A 27,978-nucleotide genomic window follows, 5' to 3' on the forward strand; every position below is an offset into this window, starting at 1 on the left:
GGGAGCCCTCCTCGGCATCTCTCTCCGAGCCCTGCCCAGCGAGCGAGCCACCCGCCCGCTGTACCGACCGCCTGCGAGGAGGCCTCGCGGCCGCCGGGCCCTGAGCTGAGCAGCCGCGCGGCGCCGCAGTCTCTCCGGCAGGGGGCGCTGTCCGGCCGCAGTGGCCGCGCCGGGCCGCGCTCTGATTGGCTGGAGGCCGCGGCCCGCGCCCACTCCCGCCCGCCCTGTCCGCTAAGTGCGGCCGCTCGCCCGCTCCGGCCCCAGTCTGCGAGCCTCCGGGGCGGCGGCCGGGCGGTAGCGGCGCGGCGGCGGGGACAAGACCAGGGCAGGAGGGAAGCGGCCGGCCGGGAGAGCCCCGTACACCCAGCAAGATGCTGTCCTGGCGGCTGCAGACGGGCTCGGAGAAGGCCGAGCTGCAGGAGCTCAACGCCCGGCTCTACGACTACGTGTGCCGGGTGCGGGAGCTGGAGCGCGAAAACCTGCTCCTGGAGGAGGAGCTGCGCGGCCGGCGCGGGCAGGAGGCCCTGTGGGCCGAGGGGCAGGCCCGCTTCGCCGAGGAGGCGCGCAGCTTGCGGCAGCAGCTGGATGAGCTGAGCTGGGCCACGGCGCTGGCCGAGGGCGAGCGCGACGCCGTGCGGCGCGAGCTGTGGGAGCTGCGGCGGCTGGGCGAGGAGGCGCGCGCCGCCCGCGGCCGCCTGGACGCCGAGCTGGGCGCGCAGCAGCGCGAGCTGCAGGAGGCGCTGGGCGCGCGCGCCACCCTCGAGGCGCTGCTGGGCCGGCTGCAGGCCGAGCGCCGCGGCCTCGACGAGGCCCACGAGCGCGAGGTGCGGGAGCTGCGCGCGCGCGCCGCCGGCCTGACCATGCACTACCGCGCCCGTGCCACCGGCCTCGGCTCGCCGCCGCCGCGCCTGAAGGAGGTGCACGACAGCTACGCGCTGCTGGTGGCCGAGTCGTGGCAGGAGACCGTGCAGCTGTACGAGGACGAGGTGCGCGAGCTGGAGGAGTTGCTGCGGCGCGGGCAGGAGAGCCGGCGCGAGGCCGAGGACGAGGCTCGGCTGTGCGCGCAGGAGGCCGAGGCGCTGCGGCGCGAGGTGCTCGAGCTGGAGCAGCTGCGCGCGCTGCTGGAGGACGAGCTGCTGCGGATGCGCGAGGCGTACGAGCTGCAGGCCGAGGAGCGGCAGGTCGGTGCGCGCGCGCACGGGCCGGGCGCCAGGGGTCGGGGGGTGGGGCGGGTGTCCTCGCACCCGCGGAGCGTGCATCGGGGCGCGGCGGCCCCGACGTGGGGCGGGCCCAGAGGCTACCCGAACGGCCTGGAAGAAGAGCAGGTCATGCCATGGGGAGGATCCCAGCGGCTTGCCCCATCTCCATCATCTCCTTAGGTTGTCACCCTCTTTAGACGTTGACATGACTAGGCGCAGCCTGACAAACGACCCCCACCCCTCTAGGATCTCTCACTTTCCTGTGCTCCAACCAAGAAGGTCTCTGACTTCCAGAAGTGACTTTCAGAGTGCCAGCTCATTCCTTCTCGGATGAGTCCCAGTGTTGGGAGGGTTCTAGGCCATGTCAAGCCCTTTCTTACCTGGAGCCATTCAAAATGGCAGCCTGGGTGGCTCCAGGCCTCCCCTGGGAAAAATTTAAATTGTTTACCAAAACGGTTTTTATTTTGCCAGAATGATTTGCCAGCTGGAGGCAGCTGGGTGTGGCTCCCGGGGCGGCTGCCTTGTTTGTTCTTGGGAGGAGCAGCGACCTTAATGCAGAAAAGAGCTTAATTAGAGATGTTTTTCTTGCAGTCTGAGCTGACTGACGTAAGATCTCTGGGTAGTGTAAAAGTGATGGAAACCCGGGTCCCTGTGGCAGGATGTTATTACAAGTGCGGAGTAATATAAACAGTTGCTATTTCAGAGAAGCAAGCTCAGACCTCTGACACTGACAGAGTGACACCTGTGGCTGATTTACTGAACGCACACCCAGTCCAGTCCTAGGGTTGGCCCTGGGCCTGCCCAGTCTCTGCCAGAATTGAAAATATTCCCAAATCATGCTATCAGTAGTTCTCAGGACCATAGTTTAAAATAACATCCACGTGAATTCAGAGATAGTTTAAGGGAACAGTTCGAAGCTGTGAGTTTAAGATTCGGGAGAGAGTGATTTTGTGCTTTTATTTAAAAAAAAAAAAAAGTAAAGAGAAGCTGGTGGTTGTGGCATGGAGAACTGTGGGGATGTGACAGGTGTCTGCAAATGATCAAGTATCTGCTGACTTACTCCTGGGTCCCCAGCACTGCACTGGGGTTTCAGTGTTCAAGGAGCTGGAGTCTAGCTGGGAAATCATAGAAAGCGATACAGTACTAAACTATTAGGAATTTAATCTTTTGGATGGTGGGTTTTGTTTGGCCTCGCCTCATCGTTTTCGAGGGTTTCAGCCACCCTCGAGGGTTGTTGGTGGAGCAAGGACAGGGGCTGGCTGAAGCGTGTGCTGGTTTCCAGAGCTTGTGACTCGAGAGCGCTTCCCTTTCCAGTGATGGTGGCCAGGGACATCAGTTCCACAGGGCCCCGTGCTTGTGTTAAGTGAAAGTTAAAAAGTGTCTTTAACGTACACTTTGACGGCGCTTTTAAGCAAAAAAGGGGTGCCTGCCAAATTCCCTGCCCCCTGAACCCCTTTGTAGGCAACCCCTACCACCACCACAAGGGCCCATGCTGTGCACACGGGTTTCGAAAATGCTTCTTTGAGGCGTGTTGTGTAGGCTAAATCCTCACCATTCGCTTGCACTCATAGCTCACTTGGCTCGTTTTGAACCTTGAAGCTCTGGTTTCAGTGTTCTTTTTGAGCAGCAGAACCCTTTTCTCCCTAATTAAACCTCAAGCGCAACCCCAGATGTGAAATAGATGAAAGTGGATCCCTCCGATTTGAGGAGAGATGGGGACCAGAGAAGGGCGGTTAGAATCATGGACCAGCGCCTTTTTGGTGCACGGCCCCAGGGCCCACCCACAAGGTGCCTTCCTGGGGTCACACCTGACCCAGAACTAGGATCTCACCCTCAGCTTCCTGTCCACTGATGCCTCTCTCCTTGAAATTTGCTTCTTTCTCCTAAAAGTAAAGAGCAAGGAAAATGGCCCTAAGGACTTGGATTTTTTTCAGCTCCAATCGTGGAGGTGTCTTTGTACTGAACGTTTCCTTATGCACGTTCTGAATCCTTCCCCAGTTAGCTTAAAACGACAGTATTTCAAATTGCGTTCTGAAAGATTCAACACCAAGCATTAGTAGTATTTTTTAAAGTGTAAAAATGCTAGGAATTTTGTTAAAGTTATAAGTATCAATGATTTAAGCCCAAGCCTCTGATTTTTTCAAATTCTCTAGAGGCTCACTCGGGGGAGACTGGAAATATGAAACTGGATTTAGCTAATGTGCTGTAATAAATGTTTCATTTCTAAAAGTTAGCCTTTATCAAGTGCTTTTTGTGTGTCAGCACGGGTACGCATATTCATTCTGTCCTCACACCAATCTTATGAGGTGCATACTGATATTGGCCCCATTTTACAGATGAAACTGAGGCACATAGGTCACCCAGGCAGTGAGGGGCTAAGCGGGGGTTTGATTCAGGCTCCAGCGCCTGAGCATCTAACTCCTGGGCCCCACTGCCTCTCTTCTGTCTGTTCCATCAAAGATAAACCTTGAGCGAGTGTTCTTTTTGCATTCGTAGAATAATGACAGTTGTTCTTCCTAAAGCCTGGCCCAGCAGTGCCCTGTGAGTCTAAAATCCTAAAATGCTTTCAGACCCTTCCAGCTGGCTGTTGTCAGAATGGTTTCAGGGTTAAGTCTCTTTCTTTTACTTTTTTCTGTGTTCCATATGCTTTAATGGGACCCCCTCCCCCAGAGGCAGGAGCCCCCACACCGTGCCCAGCATCTCCCTGGCTCTGGGTCCCCTCTGCAGCTCGAGGGGGAGAGATGCCTGCTAGGACTGTCTTTCTGGGCAAAGTGGTCCTCCCCACGTGAACCGCGTGCCTTCTGTTAGGCCCCTCGCCTCAGGTTTGCCAGAGGGCAGAGCGCTGAACTGCCATCCATGTTCTCAGGGTTTTGCATGTGGTTTAGATCAAGTGAGGCCTGAGTAACACACCCTGGCCTCCAGTTTGCAGGAAGGGGCTTCAGAGAGAAACCTAAGGCATTTGTGGTTTATGCCAGCCTTACCCTATAAACAGTGAGATTTTTGCTTGTGAAACTGAGCTTTTAGCCTTCAAGACTGACTGTTTCTGAAAGACTTTGAGTCTTTAGGATGTGATTGAAGGGGAACTTTCTTTCGATTGGGATGGGGACAGAGTAACTGTGTGACAAGGGTCAGTACTCTGCAGCTGCCCTACGTGGGCCTGAATTCGGGCTCTGCCACTAACTGTGTCTCAGTTTCCCCATTTGTAAAATAAGGGTAATGAAAATACTCACCGGGCACACACGTTCAATTCATTCAAGTAGCCAATGGCTGTTGAGCACGTAGGGTGCCAAGCTTGGTTCTTAAGTGCTGGCGATACAGCAGTGAACAGGACAAAACAGAGAGAGTCCCTTGACCCTCAAGGTCTTGAGGTGGAAACAGTGCATGGTGTCCAGGATGTAGGTGGGGCTGGGGTGGAGTGAGCAAGGGGGACAGTGGCCGCAATGGGACCTGGCTTTTGCTGTGAGCGCCATGGGGAGCCACTGGAAGCTCTGAGCAGAGGCGGGAGATGGCCTGACTCGCTCTTACTGGAATTGCTCTGGTTGCTGTGTTGAAAATAGACTGTGTGGGGCAGGAATGGGCGCAGGGAGACCTCTGTAGGAGACCACAGCAATAATCTAGGCACTAGGTGCTGTCGGCTCTGCCAGGGCTGGCAGGGAGGGCTCTGAGAAGGGGTTCTGCTCTGCCTTGGAGCCAACCGGCTTTGCAGACGGATTGGATGTGGTGGGAGAGTGAGGGAGAAAGCAAAGCTGACTCTGGGCTTGTGGCCCGTGCAGCCAGCTGCAAGGAAGGAGGGCGTGCTCTCTGCTGAGGGGTTTGGAGCAGAAGAACAGGTTTCGGTGGGAGATCAGAGTTCAGTTTGAGATGCCTCTGAACCACCCACCTTGTATTGTAAGATGATATTATGAGTCTGGGGTTCAGGGTATTGTCTGGACTAGAACTTAGTATCCAGTCAGTGCTTGTTATTAATACAGTTAGGTTTTGTGTCTGAACGAGGTTGTCATAGTATTTAAATTCCCTCGAGCTTTAGCATTCAAGATTCTCAGTGATGTGATGGTGACATTTGCAGCTCTTCCTATTATGTCTGTGTAACCTGCTCAGCAAGCAGCACTCGAGTCTGGGTAAGAGAAAGTGAATTCTTTGGACACTAACACCAGCGTGCTTTTCCTGGCATAGACCTACGTTTCATCATCAGTTGTGACGCTGCCCAAAAGTTCCCTAAATAGCAGTGAAAAAAGGTGACCTCTCTCCCAGCTTTGATAACATTAGGCAAAGCTGCTTCTGCTGGGTTAGAATTAGCCTGCGGTCTCTCCTGCTCCCGGGCCTCGGGCCGGGCCCACAGTTTCAAAGTGGAGCACAAGTCCGAAGCTTTGTTCAACCAGCAGGATTGGTTACAATTTCTGTAGAGACTGTTTATAAGTCTGACGTTCCTGCTTCCAAAAGTCAGCTAATTTTCCTTTGACGGTTTAGGAAGTGTTGACTCACGTGGAAATGTTGTTGGATCCATGCTGATTCTAAGTTAAACAGTTTGATTTTCCTCCTCCTGTTTTCATGGGGTGCAGAACTTTTCTGTGCCCTCTGGGAGGAGGGAGAATCTTCGCGCATCCCCCTTTGGCATGGCTGGGAGATCTTGACCTGCTTAGGAGGTTTGAGGCTGGAGAATTGAGCGCATCTAATATTTTTTTTCTAAGCAATTTAACAATACTTGAACTTCTTTGTAAAGAATTACTGTAAATTCTCAAGCTTTAACATTTAGTTCAAATTTTCACAGTACAAAGGAGTAATATATTTATGTTTACAGCACATTTTATGCTATAACCTTGGACCTGAGTTTATAAAACGGGAATGTAGGATTTTAACACCGAGACTGAACTATAGAATGTATGAACATCGTGACTAAATTCTGGTAACTCTGTCACTTATATCAAGACTGGCCAATGATCTGTGTTGGTGGGCTGTCTAGTACAATGCCAGCCTTGGGGGCTGTTAACATCTTTCCACGTGGGGATACCAGCACACGGTTCTTAAATTTACTCCTTTGCTTTAAAAGCTAAGTGGTTTCAGTTTTTGTTTTTAGCACATTTTGTATACACGAAGAGAACCCAACAGCAATTATTAGCTTAGAAATAGAACTGTTATGGGAAGCAGAATATTTACGTGCTGACGCATGTTTTAAACGGCAAGTCCTGGGTGAGGTCTTAGTTAAGTTCGTTCCTTGGTTTCACAGACATTACCTTTTTCTTCTGGACATTCAGTGTCTTGCCAGGTGCCTTTGGTGGAGGGATTACACTAGGAATGAAAAGAAATTCCCTCTCCTGATTGTCTTAGAGTTTTTGAATTCCACAAAGATAAATGTCTAAAAGTGTAGCCTATTTAGTTAGTGTAGTGTTTGGAAATAGTGCTATTTTCCATTACAAACCAGAAGTTAAAGTATATGGACTTATTTCAGTGTTTAAATATTTGCTCAGTTAATTATTCCCAAGAGTAACTGATTAAGAACTAGGAAAAAAAAGCAAAACTGTGAAATGGTACAAAGAAGCCATTATGCTTATTAATTAAAAGATATTGCCAATTTAAAATGGTGCATTTTGAGGAGGGTAATATTATCTTGATCATTTCTTTTAAATCCAATTCACCAATTGTGTGCTGTGTGACTTGTATGTGGAGGGCGTTTTTCTAGAGGGAGGGGATGCACAAGGTGGCAGCCATGCCCTTCAGTGTCTCCCCGCCGGGCAGAGAGATGGAGAGATGTAATTAACCAGACGTGGGGGCCCCAGGGTGAACTCGTGCCGAGGGAGCGCTTATTAACCATGTCCAACATGGACAGTCAAAAAGGAAGATTTATATCTGGGTCTAAATTTTGGCATTTATGCCTAGAATATATTCCTGTCTTATTAATGTAGCTTTTCTCCCAAGATGATTTTAAAGTAACTTTCTAGACGAAACAAAGAACTGTGTGTCAGCTTACCTGCTTATTATTGGGGAAATCATGAGTTTAGGGGAAGTTCCAGTTCAAATCTGTGCGACTTCTGTTTAAAGTGTTGTAAAACCCCTGCTTTCTAGTCTTGGCTTATTTTCAGTAGCATCTGAGTTGATGAGTTTGATGTATTGACTTTCCTCAGCAGTGAACCGCACAGACGCTTTCATAAACTGAGTCTTCATTATTATTAGAGAGTATGAATAAAGAAGGCAGTGTCTCATCAAAATCATCCATATGCAATAAAAAAATCTTCCATGTAGAAGAAATGCAGGATTTAAAATCATCCTTGTAATGGCGGCATCTTTAGTAAGCCTGGAGGTTTTTCATCTCTTTTTGTGTCCTGAACTGTTGGTACCTAAGTTCGACCCGGCAAAGCTCCAGTCCTCTGATCTAAAAGCCCTCTGTTCTCTTTAGAGAGGGATTGCCTGCCTGGAGGATGAGAAGGCGGCCCTCACCTTGGCCATGGCCGACCGGCTGCGGGACTATCAGGAGCTCGTGCAGGTGAAGACCAGCCTCAGCCTGGAGGTTGCAACCTACCGGTAAGGGCGCCGTGCTGAGTCTGCCTTGATGAAGCTGGCAGTGTGCCGTCACCTTAGCCTCTGCGGAGTCCCTGTGGCTTTGTGACAAGCAGAGAGCAAACCTTGGCGTGGCCAGGGGAGGAGTCCAGGGCCAAAGGGAGGAGGAAGAGCAGGGCCTCACTCAGATCATGCAACAGGTGTCCCCTGGTGATGGGAACAGCTCAGCTTTGTGCCCCTGCCTAGTGTCTGCATGTCCTGGGCACCGTTGAAGAGCTTTACACGTCAGCTCCTTGCATCCTGGGAATTCAGTAGTCTTTACGGATGAACGGACTTCGTTCAGAAAAGCTACACAGCTAGAACGTGGAGGGCAGGATTCGAACCCAGAGGGCCCAAGTCCATCTGCCTGTTGCGCTGTTGCTTCAAATCCCGGGCCTCTGACTCTGCTTCACCCCCAGGTTCGGCCTTGAAGAACTGCATCTCTGCCAAAATATTAGCATGGCATGCTAGGCAACTGGCTTGCTTTGTCAAGATGTTGACTTGAATTTGGGGTGACCAACCATGACGAAAAAGTCACAAAGACCTCAGGGGCCTGGGTGCTGGGCAGGCAGGGAACGCAGGCCGGTGTCCCTGGAGTGGCCTGGGGGCCAGCAGAGCGGCGCTTCCCCTTGGTGCTCCCCTTCCTGCCCTGGGGGGCGGTAAGCAGTCTTTGTTTGAGGTGGTGCCCCTCATTTCCTGCCGCCTTCCTGCTCAGGGAGGCCTGGTGCAGAGGGGTCCAGGTCTCAGGCGCTTACAATGGAAGGGATTTCAGAGTCTGAGCTTCCTCACTTGTGAGAATGAGAACAGTAGCCAATATTATTGAGCCGTTAACGCCTGCCAGACGCGGTGCTAAGTCCTTTGCAGCTGATCGCTGCCCACAGTCACCCTCTCTGATGGGTGGATACCACTCACCCCTTTTACAGATGAAGGAGGGGGGCCTGGGAACCAGAAGTCCAGGCTGGTGGACTTGCGCCTTACCCACCGAACCATGTGAAGTGGGCACTGTGCCCCCTTCATTCCCAGGATTATTGTGAGCATAAATTGATCCTGGGTGTGGACAAGCTCTAGAAACTGCTTTGGCAAGTGAGTAGAAGGCATACTTGTCAATGCCGACTTCCAGCGGCATCATCGTTAACAGATGGCAGGAGTTAAACCTGAGAGGATGAGAAGGGGACCGAGGTCCACTCCCCTGGTTAGAGACAGAGCCAGGCCCAGGTCAGCACCCCCTGTAGGCGGCCTGTGCTGTCTTCTGATCATGATTTTGCTCTAAGAGTATCAAAGTGGCCTGGGTTGCTTTGATGTCCGTTAAAAGAAGGTGTCTGACTGGTGTTGCTGGTAGTGCACACTGCAGCCTTGGTCAGTCTCGCTGTCTTTATGGTCTGGAAGGCTTGCCCCAGCCAGCCTCTCATCAGGGCCCTTATTACCATCAGTGAAGAAGGAGCAGACTCTGGGGCAGCGCCTGGCCTGGGCCCACGGCCGCTAAGGGGTGAGGCCTGGCCCTTGGAGGGGAATTGAGGGGTGGTCCTAAGAGCCGTGCTGTGGCTGAGTCCTGCAGAGGGGACGCTGATTGGGGCTTAGAGGAAGGGGAGAGGAGGCACCTGGCAGCCTGTCCCTCCCCAGGTCCGTCTCCCGCATTCTCCTTGGAAATCTCACCTTGGGTGAACAATTGCAAAATTAAATTAATAGGATATTCAAACAAATGCTGAGGAAGATGATCTAAACTTTACTAATACGAAACACTTCAAAACAATCCGGCTTTATTTGGGGGAAGGACACATTAATCAGGATTTTTTTCACTTGCGAGTGACAGAAACCCTTCTTAGACTGGCTCAAATCAAAAAAGGCAATTTATTACTCCTATAACTGAAAAAGTCCTTAGTTTCAGGCACAATAGGTCTGGGCATCCAGATGAGGTTGGTGGCACCCTGTCTCTGCCACCCTCTCTGGTCTCTTCCTTCTTGGCTCTGCCTGTGCTGTGGCAGGATGGGCTCCAGGCAGCTCCGGGCTTCTGTCCTTGCAGCCTCGCTCCCCTGGTTGGAGGAGGGCCTCTTTCCCAACCATCTCAGCAGAACTCCTGGGCCCAGCTCTCTGGCTGTGTTGGGTCGTGTGCCCATCGCCAGCCAGGGGAACAGAGTGCTCGAGAGCTTGGGAGGGGTCTGCCTGTCATGAGTCACGCAGACTGAGACCCGGGTGAGAGAAACCCCAAATCAGGCACTGTTCTAGAGTGGATGCTGGGTCAGTGCAGAAAGCCCACATCTGTGCCCGTGTTAGGTGACCCCCGATGTCGGGTGTATCTCTTCCCTGCAGAGACTAGCTGGATCTCCCTGTGTCCTTTTGGTAACCATTCTCTGGGTTGGAATCGCGAGACTAATTCTGTGCTTTGTCTCTCTGAGATTTTGAGCTCTTTCCTTCCTCATTTCGTCCTGCCCCCAGTTCTCTGTTGTGAGGTCAGGTGGGCATCTTGCCTGAGGGGCCAGGGCCTTGCCTTTTGTAAGTGTCCATAGCCCTAGAGCTTAGCTTTTCTCAAGGGCGTTGGTCGGGAGCATTTTCCGCTTCCATCAGCAGTCTGACTGTCGGCAGGGACAGAGTTACTGCGTCTGTCTGTGGCTGGTGTTTCTCTACTTCAATTAGGGATCGGCTTGGCCCTCTCCTAGGAATTTGGGAGGCATCAGTGCTTTCAGGGAAGCAAGTGACTGATTTCACTGTATGTCTTTCTGAAGTCCAAGTTTGCGCGGGGAAGATGAGGAGCCGGGCATGTGCCATCTCTTGTCACTCTTTCCATATTTAGTGCTGCTGCCCAAATTCCGAGGGCAGGTATGACAATTCCTATTTGTGTTAGTGTCCTTTTGCTCTCTCACTCTTTCGCAAGTGCACATTTGATTTCTACAAGCCTTGACCCACCGTCTTTGAGAATGTTGACTTTCCTCCCAAATCCGCCCTTACGGAGGCAGGCAGGGACAGTCGGTCCCCAGGGACGGCAGCGGGGGCCCGTGCAGGGCGCTTCTCACCAGCCCTGTCCGGGGGGCTGACGGTGGCTGACACCGCACCTGGCATTGCCCTCCATGACTGAGATCTCGTGGCTTTGTCCCGAGTTTTCCCTGCAGTGGCCTTTCCCCGAGCACAGCTTAGATGACGGTCATCATTCTGACGAAACATCTCATCTGTAAGAGGGGGGCTGTGGCTCCTTAAGCTGAAAGCACGTTCTAGGACAGCTCTCAAGTGCCACAAACACTTCCAAACCCAGATATTTGGCCCTTCCTGGTAACCTTCATAACGAAGAGGAAACACTAAAGTGATAGCAAAATAGTATCATTTATGGTTTATCAATATGGACTTATAGTTTATAAGTAAATATATAATTTAATAAACTAACAAAATTAAAACAAAGCAAACCTCAGAGTCTGAGGCTTGAGGTTTTTATCAAGCCTCGTTGTCCAGTTGGTGGCCATGGAGGATGCTGGCGCCTCACCTGGCAGGTGAATGTGAGAATGAGCCCTTTCCTCCCATGTTGCAGGTGACATTGGGCAGTAGCCGTGGGGCTGGGCTGGGGCTGTGGACACTGAGGGCAGAGCGAGAGGGCGGGAGGAGACGGGCTGCACGGGCTGTGCTTGCTCTCGTCTGCCAGTCACTGGGGAAGTCATGTGGGGCTGGAGATGTTCATCCACCTGATCCGTAGTCACGGGTTTTCCTGGAATGCAAGTGTTTATTACACTGGTAGCTGAGTGGTTAGAGGGGAGATGCTCAGAAACAGGCCAGGGCATGGTTCTAGCCGCATCTGCCATCTGAACCTGGGAATCACCTGGAGAACCTGAAAAAGCATCAACCCCTGGGCCCACCCCTAGAGACCCTGATTAGATCGTCTGTGTGGTGGGGCTCAGGCGTGTCAGGTGCGGCCAGGGTCGAGAAGCACTGGTCCAGGGCCTCGCTGCTCACAGGGGCTTGTGGACTGACGGCATCAGCATCACAAGGCATTGCAAGCTTGTTGGAAATGCAGAATCTTGGGTTCACCCCAGACCTGCTGATCAGAGTCAGCCTTGTAACAGGATCCTACATGACTTCTGTGTATGCTACTGTTTGTAAAGTGGGCCAGGGGCATCAGGAAAGCACTAAGCCTCTATCCCAGCAGTCTGGAGGATGGAACAAAGGATGGACAGGCTTAGTGATGTGCTGGGTGCTATGGGGCTGACGAGGCATGCAGGGCAGGCTTCCTGGAAGAGGCAGTGCTTGGGTCTGATGGAAAGGAAGCCAGGAAGAGCCCTTGTAGGAAGGGGCTTTCCAGGAAGAAGAGGCAGCCTGGGTGAGGACCTGAGGACTGAGTTACTGTGGTGTCTGTGGCAATGCCAAGCATTTGGTGTCCCTGGGCAGCTTGATTTTAGTGACCTGTCATGGAGGGCCACGTGTGATGGATGGGCGGGAGCCACACTTGTGAGGCCATGTTTTATGAGCTGGGCTTTGTGCCTTCAGGCTGCTCCCGAGACACTCAGCATGTCAGGTGTGGTGGCGGCTCAGAGGGGCCCACAAAAGTACGGGCAGGGTGGCCTTTGTGTTGAGGATCATATGCTGTGGATAAGGCACCATGGACCTAAGCAGTCTCCTGCAGCACAAAATGCCACGAAGGACACACAAGTACAAGGTTTCCCAAGATCAGAAGGGAGTTGTGAGAATCAGGGAAGGCTTCAAGAGGGAGGTGAGATTGATCTGGGTCTTGAAGGATGGTGGCGATTTGAACAGACATGTAGGAGAGGGCAAGGTGGGAAGTCGGGGTTGGCATGGGAGGCGGGACACAGTATGCTCAGGTAAAAAGTCAAAGAAGACGTTAAAATCATAGAATGTGTGTTCCAAGAAAATACTGTAGATGGTTTACTGCCACCTAACAGGGTCAGTTAAAGATGGTGCAGAGGAGGGACAGAGAGCTTGAGGCCGAGATGATGAGGAGAGTTTCAGGGGATGTGGGATTTGAGCTGGGCCTTGAAGGGGTGGGGGAGGCGAGAGCCAGGAACTGGACTGGCAGAAAGGAGTCGGGAAGGAGCTCCGGGTGGGCAAGTCAGGGAAAGAAAATAAGTGGAGGAAGGAAAATGCAGGGGGAGCAGAGGCCTGGGAAGGAGGCGGTTGCAGAGGCCTTAAATGCCAGCCGACTGAGGTGAGGCTTTCTGTGACCGGCAGAGGGGCAGTCCCAGGGCCGGTGCCATGGGGAGCAGAGGCAGCTGCTCGCGGATGGAGTGCAGGAGGGGCTGGGGTGCTGAGGTGGGAGGGGTGTGTGTGTCTGCGGGCGGCTGCGGGAGGCCTCAGCAGGCTCCTGTAGTCAGAGATTCCAGTGCCGAGGACCTGACATAGGTGGCCGAGGGAGCCTCAGTGCAGGGCTGACCAAGACGTCAGAGCCTGACTGGTATGGGTAGTGAGGAAGCGCCTGGGGGTGGGGGCAGGGTTCTGGGTAGGAACGTGGGAGAAATGGGCTGCCCATCACATGCTCGTGCAGACTAGACTGCCCAGCACCAAGGCAGCACCACAAAGCAGGTGCTTCGTAAGTAGTCGCTTATCTGAGGGTGGCAAAAACTGTGGCACTCTCCAGGACCTGCAGTGTCCCCGACCCCTCCCACTGCTGACTTGAAGGTCTGGTCCAAATGACATAGACTGGGAGCTTGTAGGAGCCCAGTTAGAAAATAAATAGCCTCCCCACCAAAAAAAAAAAAAAAAAAAAAAGACCAGAACCCGATCATCGGGAATAAGCTGTTAGAAAATATAACAGAAAAAAAAAAAGATATTCAAAATGGAAACAAAAAGTACAAAAGTCCCCAGGAATAAACTGAGTCCAGAAACCACAAAACTGAGGGATGTGGAAACTGTGTGCGTAAAAAGAGGCCCGTCCTGGATGCCTGATCTGGGAGACAGATGGAGCAGTCTTCACCCAAATTTAAAAAGGAGATTTTTTTTTATGTTCTGGGGGTAAAGGATAGAACAATTGTTCTAAATTTTACCTGAAAAAAATGGAAAGCAGGGCCAAAATGATTTTTTGAAAGAAAAATACTGAAGGGAGTCTTGGCCGGGCAGATATGAAAATGTAATGCAAAGATTTACTGCCTGGTGTCTTCAAGGCAAAAGTCATTTTACAAGGTTAGTTTGGAAACAGCATCAAAAAATGTTCTTAGCGTGTCCCTGCATGCAGGGAGACAGAGAGAGCTTCCTCTTTCCTCTGTCTGATGGCAGCGGGCAGAAACAGCGTGTTTTAACCGAGGAACACGTGGTTTGGTCTCTAGATTGACTGCTAATGAAGCAATGAGATAACTACTGACATCTGTAATTTCATCATTTTAATGATATTTCTGGTTGCCCATTATATTTTCGACCACCTATGCCTTTTCATGGGTTTGTCCAAAGGAAAACATTTCCTTAGGATTTTTCAAGGTCGTGGAGAAGTACGTTTTGTTTTTTTAAATTCAATTCTACTTTTTTGAAAATTATAAAAACACGTTAACACGGGCTTATCTGGTTATTCCATGAAATTATTTGAAATTAATAGAATCTTGTAGTTTTAAGGATGTGTGATTGAGAGGATCCACTGACATTTGATTGCTGGCCTTTTCCCCATCATTGCGTAAACGAATTAGTCCTCAGTTAACCGTGATTGTAGGTTACCCAGAGTCTGTTCCCCTCTTGAACTGCTTTAGCTAACTGAAGCTCAGTTTTCTTCGGAGGTCAGTGGAAGATGGTGATGACAGGGATGATGGCAATGATGATGGTGATTATGATGCCTAGCATTTATTGAGCACTTATTCTGTGACAGCCATTGTTCTAAGAACTTTCCAGTTACATAATTACTACCACAAACCTGTGAGTGCTCCCCATTTCAGAAATGGGGAAACTAAGTCATAGAGGGACCAAGTGGCTTGGCCAGGGTCACCGAACTAGGAAGCAGCAAGGCCCAGCATTAAAATCCAGGGAACAGACTCCAGAGGTTCTGTCATTAACCACTCCCCGTGCTTCCTCTCTGTTTTATTAGTAATCTTGGTCTCTGTCGATCATCTGATTTTTTTAAGTCTCTGGAATTGATGACTCAGCTTTCAGGTTGTGATGTAATATTGAGCACAGAGGAAATATCAAAAATTAGCATGGCACTGTCACCTCATTGTTATCCTTCACATAGTGCCTGTGATTTGGGGCAGGCCATTCTGATTCGGATGCTGATGCTGGTCCTGTGCATGGAATTCTGCCTCTCTCATGCTTCTCCCTGGCCCATTCTGTTGTCTTCCCAGGCCCGTGTCTGGGGTGCCAGGTGGTCCCCTCACCCTCTGGAGCTTGGAAGTCAGGGAGGCAGTTCTGAGGCCCCTTTTCCAAGCTCCCTCCCCATTCATCTCCCACAGCTCTCCACCTGCTGTGAACCGTCCACGGACCCACGTAGGCTGCCCCACCGGTGTTCCTTCTGGAAACCTCCGACTGTCCCTCCCCCCTCACCCTTGTCCTCATCTATCGTGGGTCTACAGTGCAGCAGCATTGTGCCCCCAGTGCCTAATAACAGCGCGTGTGCCCTGAAATTCCAGCAGGATGGTCTATCCCAGACAGAGAGCTGCGCCTCAGGGCCCAGTTAGGGCCGGGGTGGTCTGCTAGGGCCTGGAGCCTGAGCAGAGGCCACGTGAGAGCTCGCTTCTGCACTATGGATTTGTCTCCGACGCTCAGAGGAGGCTGGGGACGCGGTTTTCCTGCACACATTTGCTTATTTTCCTGCTTAAGAGACAGCTGACCTGTGGCACTGTGTGGAGTGCTCACGAATAGCCCGTGATTCAGGGAGTTGGCATTTCTGACCGTCACCGTGCCTGGGAGGCAGTTTCCCTCCAGCGCTCTCAAAATAACCTGAGAACGCTCTACCCATTTCTTAAAGTTGTACGAGTCTATTCCTTGAAAATGTTCCTTAAAGAGCTTTTGAGGACATCATACTCTTTTGGCCTCTCGTCGGTAGTTTGGTTTCTGCCTCTACCGTGTTAGTTTGTGAGCTGTGCTGGCAGAGGGCAGAATAGTGTGTGTCAGGAGGGGTGTGTAGACAGTCAATTAAGGCTTGGGTTAAGCGCCCAGTGTCTTGACTGTGCCTGTAAGGCTCTGTGCTGGGTGCTCAGGTGGAGAAGGTGACAGATGCCCTGCCTTTTAGGAGCAGCCCCTGGGGGGACTCAGCTGTGGAACCGAGTCCTCCTCCAGAGGAGCCTCATGCTCTGAGGGAGAGCCTGGAGGGGGCTTTTGATTGAAATCGCTAAAGGTGTTGAATATGCGTTCGGTCATATGGTCTGTAGGGTCTGTCTGCAGGGTTCGTCCTTTAAAAAATGCCGGGAAGTCTAAGCAGCTGGCCGGGGAAGGGTTGAGCTCAGGCTGCCTGGGTTCCATGTCACTCTCTACTGGTGACCTGTGTGCCCTTGGCCAAGACACTCTCCCCACGCTCCAGTCTCCTCACCTACAGAGCCAGGGTGTGCGTCATCGGGGTGCCCTGTGCAACGGGTTGCGAGGAGGACTTCATGAGGTCACAGATTGGAGGGTTAGAGCTGTGCCTGGTGCTCAGTCCTCGCCAGGGCTACCAAAGGCCTGGGTCGGGAGGCGTTTGTGACCTGCACGCGACCACACGAGCCCCTCGGGCTGGTGCCCTGTGCCATGTACCACAGCATCCCATTCAGGATCCTGAACTCAGTAGAAGTTTGATGATGGTTTGGGTTTTCCCTGAAAGAGGAAGAAAACCATTCCCCTCTGAGGGGTAAGAGGAGATCTTTTCCCCCAAGGGGATCTTCTTTATCCTGAGCACCCCCTGCCTGACCTGTCACTGATTTCTCTGCTGACCTGGACCCCTCACAGGCACTCTGTGCCTGACCTGGGCAGCTCAAGCGAGAAGCCCCCTGGTAACCCAGGCTCCTGCTGAGCAGGCCAGACAGAGTAGAACCTTCTCACCAAGTCCCATGCTGGCCCCCTTGGCTGTAGGACGCGGCCTCTGCTGCCACTGTGATCCTGGGGCGCAGACCCTCAGAGTTTGTCTTTTACCCTGAACGTTCCTCTTATTATATACAGACCTCGGAATTTTCTCGGTGATGGAAGGTATTTGTATTCCTGGAACCTAGAATGCTTGCTCATGCGGGTGTGGGATTAATGGGTCGGTGTCCTGTTTCCTGGCTCCCACCTCTAGTGGAAGGGCTGGGCTCTGGACACAGGCCTCGTCTTCCCGCAGCTGCACATGTGGGCACATCAGTTGCTGCTTCCATGGCAAAGCTATCTGTCCACACCTTCAGTACAACCCCTCTCACCATTGTCTGGGCTTTTTTCCTCAGAAGGGGGCCTCCTGTGCTTTCTGCCACTCGCCCCGGGAGTTCTCGGATTTGTGGGAATCACCGCTTCTGAATCAGGGAGAGGGAACTCGGTGCCAGTTTGCCAGAACCGCCGAGTTGCTGCTCAGCGCTGGCGTCCCTCCTGTGTTTTCGTGCCCAGCTCTCAGTGGTAACATCAGCATTTCCAAGTGGGCCCTGCTTCTCGTTGCCCTTTGCCATATACAGTGGATTTCTTGGAACTGAAGTTAGTGGTGTCACACGTTGCTCTAGCAACTGAACAACTGTTGTGCCCGCAGCAGCCAGCGTCCTAGGGGTCTCTGTGAGTGATGGGCATCCCGGTGCTGACCCAGGCCCAGCACGCCGGCTCCGTGGGGCCCACAGCCTGACTTGTCTACGCTCTCCTCTGCCCAGGGGACTGAGCTGTAGATGTGAATAACAACTTAATGAAGACTACAGTTTGAGACTTTTGGAGCTAGGCGTGGCCAAAGAAATCACCTAATTGAGTTCTTTTTGCCATTTCATTAAAAGAGATAAGATTCTTCTCTGGATGAAGTGCGCGTGGGGGCGGTGATGGTGGAGGGGGTGTGGTCTGTAGCTTTCCCTATTCTACCTGCCCACCTTCCCTCTCTCCTGGTTTTTTTCATCTCCAAGATGTCCCCATGGAATTCAGTTTGAAAACCACAGGTGCAGTCTGGCTGCCTTATTTATGGACAGATGTCAGTCCTTTGCTCTGCTCCTAGTCAAACCCAGACCTGTGACTTGAGAAAGACCCCAGTGGGGGTTGTAATTATTCTGGGGCCCTCTAGCCTGGGGTGACGTGCCACATGTGGGCCCCTCTCTGCTTCCCAGAGAAGCCAGACCCCTGACCTCCCCTTCTGAGCCCTTATATCTCTCTATCTCCTCCTCCTCCTTGCCCTGCGTTTGGAAGGGCTTTCTAGAAAGGCGGGGCTCTCCAATACTTCTGAAGCCCTAGCCCCCTCATTTTGTTCATTCAGCTGGAGAGATGTTCTGTCCAGCCACGTCTGCTGAGGTGGGCTTGCAGCCCTGTGGTGTAACATCTTCAGGCATGAGTCTTAACACATGACGCTGTGATGATGTGGTCATTGACCAAATACTACATTCTATGGCTGATAGAGGAACTTCTCACTCTTTTATTTCCTAGTGAACTTTTTTTAAAAATTATTTTTACAGAGCCTTACTGGAAGGAGAAAGTAATCCAGAGATAGTGATCGTGACTAAACACATTGAAGACATGCCACAAGGTAAATATAAGAAAAGCTGATTAACTTTAAGATGCTTTCCGTCTGAATGGGTTCATTCTATGGATAAATGGCAAAACATCATTTATCTGCAAGAATTGAGATTAGATACGATTTTTCAGATAACTGCCATTCATCTGTCTCTTAAGTACCAAATAGATTTTATTTAATGGGCTGTAGTTTAAATAGTAATGTAAATGAGAATGTATGGGAAAGTGCTTGATAAACTCAGGTGTTTCCCTAGCCGGGATTTTGGGGGTGCTTCCTGCCTAATGTGGAAGGAAGGAGGAGGGGACAGAGAGCTGGGAAGGGTGCCCTAAGGTCTGTCTTGGTTCAGGTGCAAAGCTACAGAACAAAGCCCATACTTCCTGTAGCTGCAGAACCGACATGAGAGAGCTAGAGTTCATCAGAAAGGACCTGAGGGGCGGGGCCAGTGGCGCAGCAGTTAAGTTTGCATGTTCTGCTTCAGCGGCCTGGGGTTCGCCGGTTGGGATCCCAGGTGCGGACCTATGCACAGCTTGTCAAACCATGCTGTGGCAGGCGTCCCACATATAAAGTAAAGGAAGATGGGCAAAGATGTTAGCTCAGGGCCGGTCTTCCTCAGCAAAAAGAGGAGGATTGGTGGCAGATGTTAGCTCAGGGCTAGTCTTCCTCAAAAAAAAAAAAGAAAAGAAAAGAAAGAAAGACCTTGAGAACTTACAGGATAACTTAAAAAAGAAAACTTTTAAAGCCCTATAGAAAAAAGAGCTTTCTGGCTAAGCAAGGGCAGATTGAATTACGTATAGTATGTTCAATATACACCTTACTCAGCATGGTTTCAGTCTGAGTATTATCATATTCAAAATTGTGGCAAATTGGGAATACACGTATTTGGTATCTCTGTCAGGAGGGTATTTGATTAACAGCCAATCTGGATAGATGGTAGATTTTTTTTAAAAATAATACTTTCTATCCTTTTATTTTTCAAAAGCAACATCCCTATTGGGCTGTTTACAGATTTGACAGGTTGGGTTCAGAAGAATAACTTTAGTTCCAGTCATCCGTGACTGGAAGGGGTTTGGTCTTAGACAATGTCCAGCAAGTTTGCTTTCTGATTTTGAGCGTAAAGTTGGGAAAAGCAAAGATGTCCACAGAAGTAGCCATTTGTCAATCGGCCTGGCATCCGTCAACATATGACATCTATAAAATAAGCCTTATTCATCACTAGATTTAAGGTTTACTTAGTCACCTAAATTTTTCACCGTGGATATAACTCTGGAAGTCCATGACATGACTTGGAGGAGAGAGAGAAAATGGACCCGGACCAAACTTTGAGGAGGACCAACAGTCTAGGTTCAGCCTCGCTAACCTTCAACTACTGAGCTGTGAATTGGAGCGTAGGGAGAGCTCAGGAACAGGGCTACTGGGTGTCTCTGTTAACTTGTTTCATTCATTCATTGTTTTCTCCAGCTTCTTAAAGGATATAGAGACAGTATTTGTAAAGTAAATTTACTTTAGCAATTATGTATTATGCCAAAAGGAAATAAGCATTAAAATAAAGAGTACCAGGGGCTGGCCCCGTGGCCGAGTGGTTAAGTTCGCGCGCTCCGCTGCAGGCGGCCCAGTGTTTCGTTGGTTCGAATCCTGGGCGCGGACATGGCACTGCTCATCAAAACCACGCTGAGGCAGCGTCCCACATGCCACAACTAGAAGAATCCACAACGAAGAATATACAACTATGTACCGGGGGACTTTGGGGAGAAAAAGGAAATAATAAAATCTTTAAAAAAAATAAAAATAAAGAGTACCAATTGTGAACTCTTTTATTAGACTTTGAGCTTCCACATAGTTCTATGTCCCATCTGACAGGTGCCCTTTAACTGTTCACTGAATAAAGGTATGGATGCATTCCTAGATAGTAAATTTATCAATGCTTATCAGTGCACTTATGTTTCTGTTGTAATGTTGCATAAAATAGTGTTGGCCACTTGCCCACAAGGTGATAAGCCTAAAACCAGTCTATGATTTTACATATTTCTCATTGAACCTTAATTAAAAACCAGGTGGTTCCTGCACTCTTTCTTGGGGGTTCAGTTTCTGGAACTCCTCAGTTTAGGATCAGTCTGCTGACCTGAAAAGAGGAATCTCTGTAGAAAATGTCCTTTCCTGGTCTCTCTCCTATATCCTGGGATCTGTCCTAAAGAGGCCCCTGGCCTTGGCTTCTGTGAGGGAGACCAAGAGGGAGAGAAGGCTCTGCCAGCTTGCAGGATGGGATGTGGTGGGCACCAGGGCTGCTCTCAGGGTGGATGGTGCTCCCTGCCACACTCTAACCACTGGTCGCCGTTGCTGAGAGCAGATACCTGGGTGGCGTTGGACACCCTCAAGGGTAGCACTCTCCTCAGATGGTCCAGAGCAAAGCAGGAAGCCCTGTGGACTGCCTCCCAGCCCCGGGATCATGACATGAAAACAGATCGTAGTGTTGGCGACTGGTTGGCTCACTGCTGTGGCACTTTTTCAAATGAGAAGTTTGTAAAAATAGAAGTATAAAAATAGAAGAAATCAGGAAGCTTAAAAAAAAGTTCAGTTCTTCCATACTTGTTGGCCCAACATGGGAATCATTGAAAAATAGAGTGTGTTAAATGGTGGAAGGGTAATGCCATTTAGTGCTTAGTAATTACGTACTTTGTAATCATGAAACTCTTCTCTGCTGAAATAAGTAACATAAATTTATCTTGACAAGTGGAAATGAATGATTCCAAATTATCATCACATTGTGAAATTTCAGCCACCAAAACTAGCGCTCCTCACCTCTCTGGCACATGTGCCATGCTTTCCAGTCACACATTGATATGTTTGTTAAATGGATGAATGTTTTAAGATCAGTAGCTGGAGGAGAGTGTTGTGCTGAAGCATGTGTAGTGCTGTGTTTTATTCTAACAGGATTTTTGAAACTATAAACAAAATAATTTGGGGATTGAAAATATTTATGCTGACCTCTCTGTGGTAATAGTATGTATTTATTATGCGGAGAGGAAGTTTGACCTGGTAATGCTTTTCAGATGAAAAAAGGTAATGCTAACTATCATTTTAATGAACTCTTTGTTCAATTTCTACAGAATTCAGAAACACATCCTATCGGTATACCGACTCGGTATTACAGCGGGAGAATGAAAGGAATCTGTTCCTGAGGCAGAAAGCGCCTTCAGCGAGCTTCAGTCACAGCGCGGGGCTGCGTGCTAACCTGTCGGCTCGCTCCGGATCGCAGGCAGCTGTTGGAAGCGCCGCCAGAAGAGACTTCCTGGGCCCAGGATATTCTCCGCTTACCACAATCCAGCGGGAAAGCTCGTATGAAAAAACTGCCAGAGGTCAAACCAACTACAGAACTTCATCTTCAGCTCCTGGTCTTTTCAGAAATACGGAAGCTCAAGTGAAAACATTCCCCAGTAGACCAAGAACTGAAGGTACAAAGGACGTCCCCACTAATTTAGCCAAAGAGCCCACCGTTGCCCGAGAGGCATACCGAGAACGCCCGGCCAGTGTGGCGGCAGGCGCTTCTGAAAGTACTTGGTCAAATGAGAGGACCGTCATTTTGGGAAAGAAAACAGAAGATAAAGCCACGAGGGAGCAAGAGAAAAATAGGCCAGTAACTGTCCAAACAAAGCGAGAAGAGAAAATGTTTGATTCTAAAGAGAAAGCTTCAGAGGAGAGAAACTTAAGGTGGGAAGAGCTGACAAAGTTAGATAAAGAAGCAAGAAAGAGAGAAAGCCAGCAAATGAGAGAAAAGGCGGAAGAGAAGGAGTCATTGAAGGAGAAAAGTGTGAGAGGAAGAGAGATACCTATCAGTCTAGAAGTATCCCAGGACAGCACACCAGAGGTGGCTCCGAAAGCTTTCCAGACACCCTTGAAGAAGGATGCTGGTGATGGTCCGGGTAGAGGGGTCGAAACCAGAGAGGCAAGGTTCAGGTTGGGCACCAGCGACACCACTGGCTCTCTGAAAGGTGATTCCATGACTGAAACCATTGCAGAAAACATCGTGTCCAGTATTCTGAAGCAGTTTACCCAGTCTCCTGATACAGAAGCATCTGCTAACTCTTTTCCAGACACAAAAGTCACTTACGTGGACAGGAAAGAGCTTCCTGGTGACAGAAAAACGAAGACTGAGATAGTCGTGGAGTCAAAACTGACTGAAGAGATCGACGTTTCAGATGAAGCTGGCCTGGACTACCTTTTAAGCAAGGATGTTAAGGATAAGGTGGAGCTGAAAGGAAAATCAGCCGAGCGGATGATAGGAGATATAATCAATCTTGGTCTGAAAGGAAGAGAGGGGAGAGCAAAGGTCGTCAATGTGGAGATCATTGAAGAGCCCGTGAGCTATGTAGGTGGCGAGAAGGCAGATGAGTTTTCTATCCCATTCGAAGTGGAGGAGGTCGATGATGTGTCTCCGGGCTCCAGGGGGCTTGTCGAGGAGGAGGAAGGTTATGGAGAAACAGATATCACAGTCTCAGGTAATCAACATGAAAAGACCAAGCAGCCCCAAGAGAATGTAACTCATGTTGAGGAAGTGATGGAGGCAGGTGACTCAGAGGGAGAGCAGAGTTATTTTGTGTCGACTCCAGATGAACACCCCGGGGGGCATGACAGAGATGAGGGCTCAGTGTGCGGGCAGATCCACATTGAGGAAGAATCCACCATCAGGTACTCTTGGCAAGATGAAATCGTGCCAGGGGCTCGGAGGAGGATAAAGACGGACGATGCTTTGGGAGAGAAGGTTGTGAAACCACTGGATGTTGCAGAACATTCTCTGGAGGGAGATGTGGGTTCTACTCACTGGAAAGAACAAGCGAGAAGTGGCGAATTTCATGCTGAACCCACAGTCATTGAAAAGGAAATTAAAATACCACATGATTTTCACACATCCCTTAAGGGAGTCTTCAAGGAGCCCAGACACCAGCTGGTGGAGGTCATCGGGCAGCTAGAAGAAAGCCTTCCGGAGCGCATGAAGGAAGAGCTCTCTGCCCTCACCAGAGAGGATCAGGGTGGGCCGGGGAGCGTTTCAGTTGATGTAAAGAAAGTCCAGACCTCTGGAGGTGAGTCTGTGACCTTAGTTGCTGAGGTCAACCTCTCTCGAACTGTGGATGCCGATCAGTTAGACCTGGAGGAGCTGAGCAAAGATGAAGCTGGTGAAATAGAGAAAGCCGTGGAGTCGGTGGTACGAGACAGTTTGACCAAGCGACACAGCCCAACATCTGGAAGCCCAAACAGGGAGGCTGGAGCGGAGGCCCCAGCTCCTGGCATTGGCTTCAAGCGCTGGGCCACCCAGGAACTGTACAGCCCCTCTGGTGAGGAGGAGGATGCCAGCCGGGCTCACAGCACAGAGCAGGTCACTTCCCAGGGTCCGGTGTCAGCCACCGTGGAAGTCACCAGCCCAAGAGGCTTTGCCCGGTCGCACGTGTTAGAGGACGTAAGCCAGTCTGTAAGGCACATTAAAATAGACCCCACTGGAATTTGGAGGACTGAGCAAGTCTCACACGAAGGACCCACTGCAGAGGTGGTGGAGGTAAGTGGGGAAGGCGACGTAAGTCAGGCAGCGAGCTCGGCGGGAGCCAGCTGGTCTGTGAGGCACTTTACATTGGGTCCCAATCAAAGTCAAGTGTCCAAAGAAGTCTTCTTCCAAGGGCCTGTCCCTGCCCGTGAGGAGGCAGGGGTCACAGAAGAGCCTGGCCTGGCAGAGCTTTCCACAGATACCGACAGAGCGGGGAGGCACAGCGCGTTTGGCTCCAAACAATTTCATGCAAAGAGGGAAGTCATTTTTCAGGGCCCCGTTTCTGGGGCAGGGAGAGTTGGTGATTATTTTCAGACAGAAGAGTCAGTGGGTACCCAGACTTCTATAAAGCACCTTCAGTTAGACCCTAGAGAGGGCTTCAGTGAGCAAATCCAGTTCACTGCGCCCCTTGCAGACAAAGTGGAGTCCAGTGTCAGAGGAGCTTCTGTGCACACTGAGGAGTGGTCAGGGAATGGTACAGCCATCAGGCACGTCAAAATTGGGCCTCAGAGGCATCAAACCACTGAGCAGATAGTTCTCCAACGCAGGGAATTTAGCAACTCAGAAAGCAGTGCCCATGGAGAGGGCTCGGCAGATGCGACCCAGGCTGCTCATAGTTACACCGTGGGTAGGAAAATCCTGATGACTGAGAAGAGCAGCTTCCAAGGGGCCGTCTCCATATCTCCTCAGGAGCCTAGTGTGGGAGACATGTCAGGGGCAGGAGCGACATCGGGCATGAGCAGATCCTTTAGGCACATTCAGCTAGGTCCTACGGAAACTGAAACCTCTGAACACACTGTCTTCCGTGGACCCATTTCCAAAACATTTGCACTGGCTGGGGCAGTGGATTCCCCTGAGCTAGGCGAGTTAGCAGACAGCAGCAGAACACCAAGGCACATTGCACTGGGGCCCAAAGAAACTTCATTTACCTTTCAGATGGACGTGAGTAACATAGAGGTGACCCCCAGCTGGACACAAGAGGCCACAGTCTTCTTCCCCGCAGGGACGGAAGCGGAAGCTCATAGCGTGTCTGACCCTGGCGCCTGGAGAGACGCTGGCAGTGGGAGTGCCCGGGCAGCCAACGTGAGCTTTCAGGGCTCTGCTGGGGACGGACGCCAGGCCCCCGGGGAAGAGGGCAGGGAGCAGGCCGAGTTTGATAAGATGGTGCAGCTACAGAGGATGGTAGACCAAAGGTCGGTGATTTCAGATGAAAAGAAAGTTGCCCTCCTCTATCTAGACAGTCAGGAGGAGGAGAGTGAGGGAGACTGGTTTTGATGAGCAGGAGGATTTTGTTTGTCATGGTGTCTTATTTTGTGACATCCCAACACACGAAAGCCTTTACTCATTTTAAGGGAGGGAGGCTCTTTATTAAAACCTCCCCCCCTTTTTTTTTTACCTTCTTCAAAGAATGCTCCAGGCAATGTCAATTTACTTTATGATCTGTAAAGGATTCAAATTAATTCATGCCTTAAAAGGCATTGGAATTTTATTTTTGAGTTGGAACTTTTACAAAAATACTTTGTCTTTTTAGTCTTAAAAGTTCCTTTTTCTGGAGTTTTCTCTCCACTCCTAGAGACTGTTTCTACTGGTTTTGTACCTGGTCACAGCAATGCCTTGCATCTGTTTGAAATTAAAATTATCTATAGACAAGATGCCTACATGGTAACCAGATTAAAGTAATATATTGAAGAGTAAATTTTATTTGCATGTGCTAATATGAAATAGTAAACTAACATTTTAAGGGGCAAATGAATACATTTTTCTCTTTCCAAAGTCTTTTCAAAAAGAAATTGTAGGAAATAATCAGATTGCTTACATTAAAAAAAAATCTAAATGATTTCATCTTTAGGAAAAAGTTACTTGTTATAAAGTTAAATTCGTTTTAAGGCTTGAATGAATTGCTTTCTATGTGTAGAACTTTAAAAAAATACAGTATTTTCTGTATGGAGAGGGCAGCTCCAGCCGAATGCGATATTTCAAGTCAACATCCGTGCCCTGTTCGCCAGGTTCCTAGGACCCTGCACTGGGCCCGTGTGCAGGGGAAGTGATTAGTGGGCATCACTTACAGTATCGTTTCTTTTTTGCGACACTAGGTCGTTAAGTAGCGCATAGTCTAAATATACTTTCTTGTTATAAGCTAAGTTCTGGAGTAGCCAGCTCCTATCAGAGTATCCTTGAGTTTCTCTGCACTTTAGCCCTTAGCACCTAAATGTTTAATTTCACTGGTGGCGGGTGGACCCTGAAGACAATAAGAGAACGTTGATGCTCAGACTACAGCTGGACTTGCAAGATGGTCATGCGTAGTCAAATTGGAAGCACAAGGTGGACAGTGCCTCCCAAAGAAGCCCTTTTCAACCCACTGCTAATGGAGTGCAGGTCTTTCTGGGCGAAAAGAGTTAAGAGATGAAAAATGACAACCAACCTCACGGAAGCGTTTGCACTTTCAACAGAAATCATTACAGTCGGGGTGTTTTGTCCGGGGAAACGAGTAATACGGTAAATAGAATAAGATATTTTGGGAAGGAACTGGGTGCCTCTCCTGCCACCCAGCACTGAAGCACCCAGGAGGGGCCCTGGAGGAAGGCAAAGGCCGTAGGGCCACAGAACGTGGACCTGCAGATATACGTACGCCACAGAGTTTAAGATACTAGAATGAGTGTGCTCTATTGGATTTTTGTTTTACGCAAGAGTATTGTTTTTAAAGCTTCCATCTTTAAAGATGTAGCATCACATAAAAATAGTGTCTCTAGCAGCACAGTGTTAGTTTAATCCAAACTGGTTCCTTTCACATAATGTTATCTAAACTGTACTTCCTCTAACACAGCATCACAGCGCTGTCTGTAGAGCACTGAGGAATGATGATCTGAGGTAATGTCAGCCTCAGGTAGGTTATGATGATGAGGGGGTGCTTATGGCATTTGAGGGTCTTCCCTCTGGGTTTTACACAATGGCCCTCAGACCGCCAAGACGCCTATCTCCTCAGCTCCCAGAAATGGCTACAGCCGGCAGCTTAGGGAGAGTGCATTTTCTTAATCGATAAGTGGAGGAGAAACACAGCACAGCTTTCAGGATGATCTATTCTAAAAACACTGTGCATGATGGGATAGAGAGAAAGTTGATTTGAATTACAAGTTTAAACCCTTGTTATCTCCCAGATGAACTAGTGATTGTCACTAACTGGGAAGTGATAGCTTTGCGCACTTGGCAGACTTCTCATGTCTAATACAGTCAAAGACGGGCTGGTTTTATGTTAGCTGTCATTGGTAATGGTATTTGTCTAAGTGATTTATTGGTGAGAATTTGGGCAGGGTGACAGCCTCCTGTTTTGATGGCAAGACAGATGGGGAGTCTGTTATGTGAATCTAGGTGGGCTTAGTCTGATGTCACTATCCTGGCTCATGACCTTATAAATGAGTGCTAACATGAACAGGTTATTCCTATTGCGACCCACTTCTATTTCGAAAATAAGTCTTAGATCTTAATTTTTATCTCCATGTTGGAGTGCATATCTTCAAGAAGTATCCTGCCAAGAGTGTTTATCAATATGGAATCATGAGCTGTCGCTGGTTAGTAGGTCTCTGGATCACCCAGGAGCAGGGCGTGCCCTTGACACTGTGATAGGTCACCCCACAGCTCCACGTCCTTTAAAACCAGTCAATCTGGAGGCCATAGAAATCAACTTTGTGGTTGGATGGGGCGAAGACACAACCAGTCTTTTCCTATTTATTGTTGTTTAGATAAAACAGTATTAATGGAATGTTTTTCACCTTTCCACTGGTTGTTTTGATATTGTTTAAAATGTATATTTAGAATGGAATCATCTAAAAAGCTGATCTTGCTAACCTCCTGTTGCCTACAAAGGGAAATGTCACAAGAATGTGTAAAAATAAAAATCTAAGAAAAAACCTCACATTGTTCCTAAAGAGAATGAATGTTTTCCAGTAGGTGTTTTTGTGGTTTCTATTTAAACTCTAATTAAAGCATATAGGTGTTTACATGTAAGTTTGTTATGGTGGCACAGAATCACTGGGGAGAACATATATGGAAAGTTCCAGTTCCTTAATTCCTCACCCAAATCAGAATTCGGATTGTTAGCACAGAGCTAGAAAGCATGAGAGACAGCACAAAACAACTGGCCTATATTCAAATACAGACTGGACAGTTTGTGGTCAGAATGT

General features: G+C 49.7%; 1 protein-coding gene across 2 annotated transcripts; it reads left to right on the plus strand.

Moving 5' to 3' along the window:
• The first annotated feature begins 251 nt into the window (after positions 1 to 251).
• SYNM (synemin) lies at positions 252 to 27,710 on the plus strand. 2 transcript variants are annotated; one of them, XM_070496212.1, is made up of 5 exons: positions 253 to 1,181; positions 7,591 to 7,715; positions 18,212 to 18,282; positions 21,375 to 23,815; positions 24,737 to 27,710. In XM_070496212.1, the coding sequence occupies exons 1-5, from the start codon at positions 372 to 374 to the stop codon at positions 25,073 to 25,075; spliced, it is 3,786 nt and encodes a 1,261-aa protein (XP_070352313.1). In that variant the 5' UTR covers positions 253 to 371; the 3' UTR covers positions 25,076 to 27,710. The 2 variants fall into 2 exon arrangements, with proteins under 2 accessions (XP_044618601.2, XP_070352313.1); XM_044762666.2 differs by having other exon boundaries at positions 252 to 1,181; positions 21,375 to 27,710.
• The last annotated feature ends 268 nt before the right edge of the window (positions 27,711 to 27,978 follow it).

This window comes from Equus asinus, chromosome 2 (assembly GCF_041296235.1).
Source record: "Equus asinus isolate D_3611 breed Donkey chromosome 2, EquAss-T2T_v2, whole genome shotgun sequence".
Lineage (NCBI taxonomy): Eukaryota > Metazoa > Chordata > Mammalia > Perissodactyla > Equidae > Equus > Equus asinus.

Coding starts and splice junctions, on each gene's coding strand:
- SYNM (XM_044762666.2), top strand. CDS start 372: ATGCTGTCCTGGCGGCTGCAGACGGGCTCGGAGAAGGCCGAGCTGCAG. Junction 7,716..18,211: donor CTGGAGGTTGCAACCTACCG/GTAAGGGCGCCG, acceptor TTATTTTTACAG/AGCCTTACTGGAAGGAGAAA. Junction 18,283..21,374: donor CATTGAAGACATGCCACAAG/GTAAATATAAGA, acceptor CAATTTCTACAG/AATTCAGAAACACATCCTAT.